At 39.5% G+C, this 11,178-nt stretch overlaps 1 protein-coding gene across 1 annotated transcript in view; it reads left to right on the top strand.

The window, feature by feature from the left end:
• RP9 (retinitis pigmentosa 9 (autosomal dominant)) overlaps positions 1-7,253 on the top strand; it is an 11,574-nt gene extending 4,321 nt beyond the window's left edge. Inside the window, exons 3-6 of the mRNA XM_019538368.1 lie at positions 604-733; positions 1,077-1,168; positions 4,298-4,359; positions 5,153-7,253. Of these exons, the coding sequence (XP_019393913.1) occupies positions 700-733; positions 1,077-1,168; positions 4,298-4,359; positions 5,153-5,351 (387 nt within the window). The 5' untranslated portion in view covers positions 604-699 and the 3' untranslated portion in view covers positions 5,352-7,253. The remainder of the gene's footprint in view (positions 1-603; positions 734-1,076; positions 1,169-4,297; positions 4,360-5,152) is intronic.
• The last annotated feature ends 3,925 nt before the right edge of the window (positions 7,254-11,178 follow it).

Genomic DNA, 11,178 nt, shown 5'->3' with positions numbered 1-11,178 from the left:
TGTTGGTTGCCCCTAAGCATGCAGTCCCCTGCTGGCCCCTCATGGATGTGTGCCAGCTTAATTTTCATGATGATTCCATGCATCCTAAAGTTAATATCACAGTACATTTGCATATGATCCTTCTAGAATTCTTGCTTATTTTTTGTCTGTCTAAAATATTAAGACAGAAAATTACTGCATTTTCCTGTTAAAATCAAACTGCTGCTCTATTCAGATTAAAAAACTGAATAATAACCTAATGTCTAGAAGCTAAATAAAAACTGCCACATATGACAATAAGTTCTGAATTGTGTGGGTTTTTTTGCATTTAAATTATTTGTGTTAAAATTACTGTGCTAAATGTGAGAGGAGGGAAGCAATTTAGCTACTTCCTACTTGAAGCAAAATCCTACTTGAAGGGAGAGGTCAAAGGTAGTTAAAAAGCAAATGAGTTCATTTTACCAAAAGAGTCAAGGAAATGAAATATTTTATTCCTGTATTAAAAAGAGGACTTTTAAGAAGAAAGTGGATCCATAAATAAATAATGACTTGTGCTCTTAAAATATTTGTTTTAAAGTATATTTGTATAAATAAGGATTTGTGTTTTGTTAATCTTTTCTACAGGAAAATGAAACCAAACCAGAAGACTGTATACCTGATGTGCCCGGCAATGAAAGTGCTCGAGAGTTTCTGGCTCATGCCCCAACCAAAGGACTTTGGATGCCATTGGGAAAAGAAGTCAAAGTGATGCAGTGTAAATGTGAAAAAATTCCAAGTTTAATCGGACCTTTTATCTTATGAATCTTTTGACTTTGAGGAAAAATCTGGGAGACAAATTAATATTTATTATTAAAAAAAATGAGGTCTAGGTAAATTGGCTTTATGTTGATATGGTAGCACCTAGTACTTGGATGATTTTTATAATTTTGTGGGCTGTGAATGTTAGGTATTGTTAAAGTAATGTTTTTATCTCTTTGCTACAACTAAGTGAAGATTATGTAATATAGTTTAATATGGGTGTTGGTGGTTTTGGGGGCTTTTTTAATCTTTTGAGCCGGCTCAAGGATACAATTTGACTTTTTTTTTTTTTTTTAAAGGCTGGAGATGTAAACGTTATGGACACAGAACAGGAGATAAAGAATGCCCATTCTTTATTAAAGGCAATCAGAAATTGGAACAGTTCAGAGTAGTGAGTACAAATATTGTAGTACTGGTTTGTATTTTTACCAGTTTGGTTTTTTTTGTGATAAAGTAATAAGTATAACAGAATCTCTTAATAACAACTGCTGAAAGTTGAGTTTTCAAGATAACAGAGATTTTGGTTGCAAATTTATAGGAAAGCTATTTTGGAAAAGGAAACAGGAAAATGTTAAAGTGAACAATTCAGATTATTAAAAAAACTTTTTCTATAAAGCTCCAGTGTGCTGTCTCTCAGACTTAGGAGAAGAAGAATTTTTGTTTTAAGTATTTGGAAACATGATATATTTACAAAAGTCTAAAGAGGGAATGGACACATGGCATATAGTTCACACCAGCATAGTTTACTTGACTCTCATGTAAAATTACCCGGCAGAAAAAATCATGGGTAAACCAGTGCAAGGGCCACGTGTCTGGAACTATAAGTCAGCAGGCTATTACCTTCCCTACCACACCTAGTAACAAGGCATTATAATAGTGCCTTCTGCAAGTAGGTGGTTTTCTTTCTCCAAATGACGGTGTATATAATACCAATACAGTATACATCAGTGTAAATGTGTCCTGTGTCCAGACCCTAAGATAAAATGTGACACATGGACAGTTTCACGATTTCCACAGAATTATCAAGTAGAGCTTGAATATCAAACTGAAAATGTGGAAAAACTATCTTAATCTTTTGATAGTTGAAGAATAGTTCCCTTCCTTAATAATATGGGATCTGTGTGTGGTGTTAGTAGCAATTCTTGACATTAATGTAACGTTTGCAATATAATCTGCCTACAGAAATTAGTGGTAGAGAAAAAATAGAAGATGATTGTTAAATATTTTATTATTATTCAATATTTTTTTATTATTGTAGTGCCTAGGGACCCCAGCCATAAACTAGGACCAGGTTGGACTAGGTCTTATACAAACACAGAATGAAGTGGGTCCCTGTCTCTAAAGAGCATACAATCTTAGTGAAAGACAGTGACAACAAGTATATACAGACACAGAGGCTACTTACAGATGTAACAAAAAAGGTGCTTTACTTCAAACTCAGCATGCCACAGTGCTGAGCCCAGCTCATGCCCAGAAGAGGTGTCACATTAGCTTGACCTGGCTTGCTCAATGTCTGTATAGATTGGGCGCTTTAGTGGGGCTTTTTGGGACACTTTTATCTAATAGTAGGGTGTGCAAAATGGGCCGTATTCTATTTGGATTCAGCCCAAATCAGGGACAGTGATTCGATTCGTTGATTTGGATCACTGTCCCCAATTTGATTCAGCCAAATCTGAATCTGAATATGTGATGCTGATTCAGAGAATCAGTGATTTGGCTATAGATACAGCTTTAAATGTTTTTTTACATACCTTGAGGTACCAGGCGTGACTTATGAACACTGCAGTGCTGGGGCAGATGGAGCGTCCCACAGGAGTGTGGGGGCCCCCCCCCACGTGCTTGGTGGCACATCCAGAAGCGGACCAGAAGTACTTCCAGTCTACTTCTGGGTCTGCCATTGAGCACACAGGAGTCCCCCCGGCTTGGCGATTGACCACAGGGGGACCTTGGGTGCCTCCCTAGACCCAGGAGGCACCAGTCGCCAAGCCCGGGAGGTCATGGGGGGGGGCCCCCCCGCACACTCCCCAGCAGATCCAGAAGTGATTCTGGTCTACTTCTGGGTCTGCTGCCAAGTGTGCTTGGGAGCCCCCTGTGCTCCTGTTGGAAGCGCCATCTGCCCTGGCATCACAACATTCATGAGCCTCCTGGTTCCTCGAGGTATGTAGAAAAAACATTTAAAGCTGTGTCTATGCCAAATCGTCGAATCTTTTTGAACCTCTCCAAATCGACTGAGAGGGTTCGGAGAGATTTGATTCAGAGAGATTAAAGGGTCTCCTGATTTGATTTGGATTCGGAGATTCAGCCACCAAATGGGGCCAGATCTTTGCTGAATCGAATCAGGGTCCGACGTTTCCCACAGCCCTACCAAAAAGCCCCACTGAAGCGCCCGATCTATACCGACGCTGCAGAGCTGGGTCTAACGAACACGCTGCTGCTTCCAGTAAAGTGCTTTTTCATTTTTTAATTTTTGTCAGCAGCCATAAACAGTACAAGACAAACAATATGCTGGTAGATATGATGCACAATGATTTCAGCACACAGTTACCAATTATTGTGACATCTACAGAAAAAGGAGAGTTTTTAAGGAGCATTCTGGAGGAGGAGAGGGCTTTCTACCACCTAAGGTGGAGCTCCCCCCAAGTATGAGGGCAACACAGGAAAATCAGGATGATACCTGCTGCAAATCTTAACAACTAGACAATGGGGGGTGGCATCTGAGGCCAACTGGAAGTAAAAGTATACATCTCAATAGCAAATAAGAAACAAGAATTAGGGTAGGAATATGGCATTAGGGGTCTTGAAAGCAAAGACAGGTAGCTTAAATTTCCTGTAGTAAAGGAAGTGGAGAAAGCACAGGGATGTAAGGATAGTGGTGACTTGGGCAGAGCAGTGGGTTAAGGAAAATATTTGCTGCAGCATTTTGAATGGGTATAAGGGCAAAGTTGCATTTCTCAAGGCCAGAGAAAAAGATGAAGCACTAATCAAAACATAGGTTGTTTTTAGCTGTGTGGGTAGTGAAATTTTATCTTAGAGATATGCAGAAAAAATCTATGTGAGGAGTCAGTTGAAGATGACAACCTTATTACAGGCCTGACTGACAAGCTGAATGGAAGGAAGGAAAATTAAGATTTAAGATGTGTTATAGGGGCATATTTAAGATTATTTGGGGACTTTAACAGTAGATCTGCTGATGTTACAGGTATTTCTGTATCACTTAGCTTCATGGTCGAACAACCCTGCTAGCCTCCCGCTGTAAGAGATGTTGTAAATGAGGGGAGTCCCTGCAATTGTATGCAACCTGAAGCAAAAGATGATGTAGTTTTTGGCAATAGGAAAAATGGCTGACTCAGGTTTACAAGACAGTGAGTTATAGCAGCAGTGAATTGTTATGAATTGAAAGCTTGATGAATATTAATTGGGATTCTTCCCTCGGTGTAAACATGTGTGGTTTGGAGGTTTGACTTTAAGTGTCATAAATGTAAGACTATGACACTTGGTTTTTCTCTTTCCTTTTTTAAAGGCACATGAAGACCCCATGTATGATATAATAAGGGAAAATAAACGCCATGAAAAGGAAATGAGGTAAGTATCTCTTCATAATGCCCTTTTTTTTTTTTTAATGAAGTCTTTAATTTTGACAGAATAAAGATAATGGGGAAAACTTCTCTAGACCTACTCCTCTTGCTACCTGCAAATAAAATTTAATTTTTAATGGTAACTTTTAAATGTAAGAATGGAGTGCAGCCCAGGACCATTGTAGCAGGTTGTCATTAGCTGTTGTTTTTAATACATGATGGGAACTATGCCAAATAGGGCTAATTGAGTAAGGAGGCTCTCCTTGTCTGTTAGGAATCCATTCTACAGGGAATCTAGCTTTTTCTTCAAATTAGCTTTGTATCCAAAGCAGCATGCTTTTTGTTCAGTTAGTCCCATTGGCCTGGCCTTCTGTTATAGAACCACTTTTTCACATAACTATTCAACTCAAACTGCACCTGACATGTTATTAGCAATATAAAATTTCTTACTGGTCCAGTTGTCACACTTTCCCAATTGCATGCATCAACTGATCTGCCAACACTAGGCAGCAGCTGAGCTCTATTAACCACTTACCCTACCAGGCAGGGAAACCTTTGAGAGATCCTTGAATACCTGGCAGAAAGAAGCAGCTTGGCATCATGCTATGAAAGCTATCATTTGGGCTTTGACTCCCAATAAAAGGAGAGTGCTTTACCATCCCACTCATCAGCAATAACACATTTTACAATTCCCAAAAATGTCTACTGCACTGTTTAAGTGGAGGAGGGGATTGGGTTAACTGTTGCCCACACCGGAAGTAGAAAGGGTGCTTTTTCACATAACATGTTTTTGTATTTAGGATACAGCAACTGAAGCGATTGTTAGAAGACTCTTCCTCAGATAATAGCGGAATCAGTGACAGCTCCAGTTCCTCAGAATGTAAAGAGAAACACAAGAAAAAAAAGAAGAAGAAAGAAAAGAAAAGAAAGGAAAAGAAGAAGAAAAAGAAAAGAAAGCACAAATCTTCTAAATCAAATGAGAGGTTGGAGACTGACTGACTAATAGCAGTCACATATTGCCTGCTTCTTGTCTGTGTTGTGAGCAAATGCCCAAAGAATGGGAACAACCAATCCAAACTAGGGCAGATTGAACATACAATTGGCTATATCAGATATACTACTTTCTTGCTCATCTGCGGGAAACAAGGGGTGAGCTGCATCATGGTGTTTAAAAGAAATGAGAACATTTTATATGAGGTTACCTTCATACTGTGAAAATTAGGCTAATGTCGCTTGATAGTTGATAAAACTTTATTGTTGTGTTGCCACCTGTTAAAGCAAGTGGAAGAATAAAGACCATCAAAGACATGTCAACAAATAGAATACAGCAGAACCCACTAATGAAGTGTTTTCCTCACAAAATAATGTAGTTACATGCAGAGCTTCATTGTAATGGGAATTACAGTTTGAACTGTGCAAAGCACTGAAATGTTTTATGACTTCTCCGTTTATGGAATAGTACAATGAACATTATATTGAAACTTATTGTTAACAGGCCACACACACACACGGTGTCCTCCCTGCTTACTGTCCATAGGCTGATCTTGGCTTTGATTATCCTGGAGTTGAGAGCTGACAGAGCTTTAACTGCATGACAGAAAAACAATGTTAATGAACTTTTAGGCGAAAATGGACTGTTTACTGGGTTTGTTTTAAGAATCCTGAATTGTGTCATTTGCTCAGGTGTGTTGCTTTGATATTTTTATGATTTGGGCCACATGCTGAAACACTTGACACTGAATGGCACTTCACTTAACATAATTCTATTGGACTTCAGTTTTGCTAACTTGAAAGAACACTACACTTACTGGGAAAAAGTGAGCATTTTATTTGCTTAAAAAGGAGTCTTTTTGCTTGAAAATAAGTGACCAATATATTTCCAAATATGGTTCAGTAGCTATTGTTTTGATTCATTTATTTATTTCTTTAAAAAAAAAAGTTTGAGGAAGTAAATTAAAGCTGTTCTATACATTTAGTACTTTGTTTCACAAAATGCTCCTGCATTAAATAAATGCAGCAGAAATATGAATGTTACTCATAATACTTTAAAAAGAATATATGGAAGGAACCTAAACTGTCTTGCAAACATGTTTATGCAAGCTATATAGAAAAGCAGTAGCAAGCTGCTTGAAGGGAATTTTTTGTCAAGAACATGAAGATGGTCTGGTTTTGTAAGGCACAAGATTTTTAATGACCTTGCAAATATCACTGAAGTGGGAAGATCTATAAAACTTTAAATTGCAGAGCACCAAATCTATCTATATCTGAAAGCTGAATAGCTAAATGGAGTATATGGTAGTCGGAACTTGTGGTTTTAGGAAGGCTGAACATTTAAAGGAAGCCTGCAAGGGGCAGAAGGGGGTTTTGTCCTGGGTTTCCTTTCAGAACTGTTTTGTGCTGATTAATGAAGATCTTAAAAACCACTTTGTCTTTACATTAAAAGTGCTAAGAATGTCAAAGCTTAGAGTCTCATTTGGCTGGAGGCCTCACACATTAACATAGACTATCCCTTTAACAAATCTGACTATGACTGTGTCATAGGTTTACAATGATATTTTAAACAGGTGTTACTTTTAATGGTGTTAGTTGGTCAAGATAAATATTGACAGACTACCAAAATCCTAGAATGGGGAAGGATTCTATCAAGAACTTAAGATGGCATTTACAGGAAGGGTGAAATCCTAAAGCCACTGGCTTCAGAGAGGTTGAAACTGTATTTGTCTTTTAAAAAAAAGAAAACAAACCACACACAAGCAAAAAACACAATGTAGAACTAATCGCACTTCTTCCAAGAGCTTGGTTTGCTTGTAAAGGAAGAGCTGGGGAAGTGATTTTAAGAAGTTTGACAAAACATTTCTTCCAGCCTCATATACATTGTATAAAGAGTTAAGATAGGTGGGATTTCATCACTGGAATAATAATAAAAGTGGGGGTAAATAAGCAGCTTCAGATGGGTCTCCTTCCATACTCAGCCATATTAAAAAAAACACGATCTTTTAAAGGAGGCTTGCACTCTTTTCCTTACAGTAGATTTATATTTACAAAACACCTTTGAAATCTTAAGTACAAATCATTCAATGAACCCACTGTTTCTGCTGTGTATTTTTTTCCCCCTAGAGGGCTGTGCAGACCATGAGCACATTTTAGGTTAAATGGCTTCTATTTTATTTCTGTAAGTGAGTATAGTAAAAGCAGCTAGGGATATAAATCTAATTTTAAAAATATTTGCATAACCTCTAATTATAACCAACAACATAGTAACTTGGTCCCAGGAGCGGCTCCCAGCAGCAGCTGTGTTCCTTTGATTGGCCTGTGTACTATGGGAAGGGGTATATGGGCCCCTCATACCTGGTCACCATAAACCCCCTCCCCCCCACAAGCCCTACACTCTCCCCACCACCTCTACAAGCCCCATACACGCATGCAGCCCATCCCTGCATAGTGTGGAAGGTATGTACAAATACAATATTGTGAGCAATTATGCAATTGCCTCATTTCAAAAAAATATGTCCCAATTTACATGGGTTTGTATAGTGTATATAAAATTAAAATGTGTTACAGCAGATGTTTGATTTTCAGTATCATTTAGTTTTTTTCTGGTTCCAATATGGCAACCTCACCCCCAAGAGAGTACTTACAGGGGCAAAGGTCAGGGGCAGGCTGTGCAATCCCAAGATGAGAGCCAGGGGGTAGGACACTTGTCCAGGAACAGGGCTACCTTTGCAACCCTTGACAGCTCACCAAAACTCACTAAGTGGCCCTCCAGCTGAAATAATTGCCCACCCCTGAGCTTAACTGATGAGTCATTAGGCTGTTCAGCATCTCTCTTTGGCTATTGGGTGTAGTCCCTCTTCTCCCTCGTGCTGCCTTTTGATTCCTGCTGGGAAGCCACATGGCTTCCCTTCCCTGCCAGATTGCACCCACCCAGAGCTAAAAGGACAGTGGCCTCATTTTCTCCTTAATTCCTCACTTAGTCCAAGATTGAAACTATTAAAATAACCATTACAGACATTGTGTTTCTACCAGGAGATGCAGCAAATCTTCCAATAGAAACCAAAAGTGTACAGGTGCTTATCAAGTTCCCTTCCACAGGAGAAATATTTTCCCCTTTCAAAAATCTTTCCAGCTGGAGAGTTGCTCCCACTGGAAAGAATGCCTGTACACCTTCCCCTACTGCATGACTCTTCCCACAGCCCAGGAGGAGGAGTTGAACAGTAGAGAAAGGGGTAGGGGAGCAGGTAGTTCCTGGTTGGGGAAAGGCATAGGGAACAGGCACTACTGGCCTCCTAGTCCTAGGAGATGAAGCAGCAAGGAAAGACTCCCATGCCTTCCCCAGACCTGGGTCACTCCAGGTTGGAGAAGGGCTGTGGAGTGGGAGGCACTGCCCTACTGCTCTTACATCTCTAGTAGATGTGGATAGGGGGGGTGCTCCCCCAAGAGGAGTGGAGGAGCTGCTTCTTGCCCCACACCCCCCTGCAAGTTCCTCAGGCCAGGGCCCCCAGTCTGAGAAGCAGGCAGGGGTTTGTCCCATTCCTGCCCTAACAGCCACTGCTTCGCATGGTCTTCCCCAGACCAGCTTCTTACTTTTATTATATAAAAGATCAAAGACCTCTCACCACAATTCTGGAACACCTAGATAAGAAAGATATCATCAGGATTCAAAACTAACCCATGAAAGCATAAACAGGATTCACTACTTGAAACATTGAAGTCAATAAAATCTAAACTGGAAACAGGATGCACGTTACTAATAGTATATTAGTTTTATAAGAACCGAGTAACACCAAATGATGGGAAGTGTGTAATTCACAGTAGACCATTTGAAAGACCTGGTGTAATAAAGCCACAAGTTACTGAACAAGAAACAGGAGTTAACAAGTGAAAAAAAAAAAAAATCTAGTGCATGTCATGTCAGTGGTCAGCAACATTTGCAGGTTGCAGGCTGGACTGACTCCACTTGGTTAGAGTTGTGAAGGCACAAGCTGGGACCCAGCCATGGTGGTATGAGGAACTGACTGCAACCTAAGCTCCATATCCATGGGTCAGATCCAGCCCATGAACTGGAGGCTGCTGAACCTTGTGCTGTGTGATCACATTAGGCAATTAAAGTGGCCCCATCTAAAATTTAGAAGTCACATGAACTGTTTTCTAGCTGCGACTGAACAGTGGGTTATGCAAAGTGTTTGTTCCTGGGGTAGTTCAATACACTTGATTCAAAAGCAAGAGCTTGCTTAAAACACTTTCACATCCATATTCCAGTTTGTTGTTACCTTGTTTCTGTCATTAGACAGACAGGAATCCAAAAAAAAAAAAAAAAGCAAGTCTATATAACCCTACTCACTGAGAGACATGCTGTTGCTCAGTTCTCATCCGAGTAAGATTCCCAGACCCAATTCTCTTAAGAGAATTTTTTTCCTTCCAAATTGAATGAGAGGGGTTTGTTTATTATAAACAAAACAAACATCCTCCCCCAAAAAACAAACAAAAAACACCAAAACAGGGATGTAGATATTTCTCAAGTGTTCAGTGAACATCTGTGCATACAGCCAGCCACTTCTTTTTTGGAAGAGGTGGCAGACAAGAAGAGGTAACAGTGGTGGAGGCAACAGCAATTGCCACAATGTACCAACCACAGGAATCTAAGGAAAAAGTAGGTTTTGTGCAGAACTTTTGTATTCAAAGTTAAAATAAAAAGGACCAAGTCTTTTCACCAGCACATTCTTCTTTCTGCGGTCTTAAAAATAAATCAGAGGCTGTATTTCAATTAAATTATTTCTTTGCACACATAAGCAAAGAGCAAAATTTTTTTAAGGGAAAAAACTAAAAAAGTTAAACAAGCAGAGAAACCTCTAGAAGTCTCAACATTTTAGATGCAGAATAAGATCTTGACTTGTCAAAACTACCATTGGCATAAGATTTAGTGATTATACCCCAGCCATCCAGCAATGAAGATTTTAAGCTAGTAACAGATTGCTTCCGACTCAGAATTCGTCAAAGCTATCCCAGGGGCCTCTAGTATGTTACTAGTTTGCCGAAAGAGAATTGCTTCTTTAGCTGCCTTGCAAGTGTAAGAGGTCCCTGTACTGAACAAGTCCCCAGAAGCAGAAAAAACTAGTTAGTTATAACAACCACAACTGGAATACTGACAGTATTCAGCAAGGACTACACAAGTTCTTTAGTGTACATGCAGGCCTCCCTGACCATATTTGCAGGAATAGAAACAAGAGAACTTATCCTAAAAACAAATAAATAGCTTTATTCATTTTAAAAAGGAACACCTAGTTAATGCTGGCTCTGGTCAGATGTGCCCCAGTTTTTTTTCTCCCCCCAGATGAAAATAGCTGTATTTTTTGCAGCCACTAGATCCAACTGAGTCTATTTACACAAGTGGCTATGGATTCTCCAATTCTTAAAAAGCCATCTGTTCAGCATTTTGAAAGCTTTAGTCTCCACATCTATGAGGCTATCCTTTTAGAAAGGATCAAATATTAGTCTCAGGAACTCAGAAGAGGCCAAGTTCTGCACATTTTTGTCATGGAGGTTTCCATCAGCTAGTCTCATGAAGGAGGATGCTCCTGCATCCACAGCTTTACATGTAGTCTCAACTGCTGAAGCTTATCATCAGAGCAAAATTTCACCTTCTTACTCTGGTGGTCATAAATGCAGGCAAGGAAGCGGAACTGTCAAGTTGCCTAGAGAATTTTATAGATCTTTTCCTAGATTTGGCCATTTGCTTCCACATTCAGAAAAGACTACACAGCGCAATTCTATTAAATTTTATTGCTCTTAAATAGTGAATGTGTTAGTTACAAAAAAATCAAAATGC

The sequence above is a fragment of the Crocodylus porosus genome, unplaced genomic scaffold, assembly GCF_001723895.1.
Source record: "Crocodylus porosus isolate Cpor-Errol unplaced genomic scaffold, CroPor_comp1, whole genome shotgun sequence".
NCBI classification, from domain to species: domain Eukaryota; kingdom Metazoa; phylum Chordata; order Crocodylia; family Crocodylidae; genus Crocodylus; species Crocodylus porosus.
Note: the sequence above shows the minus strand (reverse complement) of the source record. Positions and strands in the feature narration are given on the sequence as shown.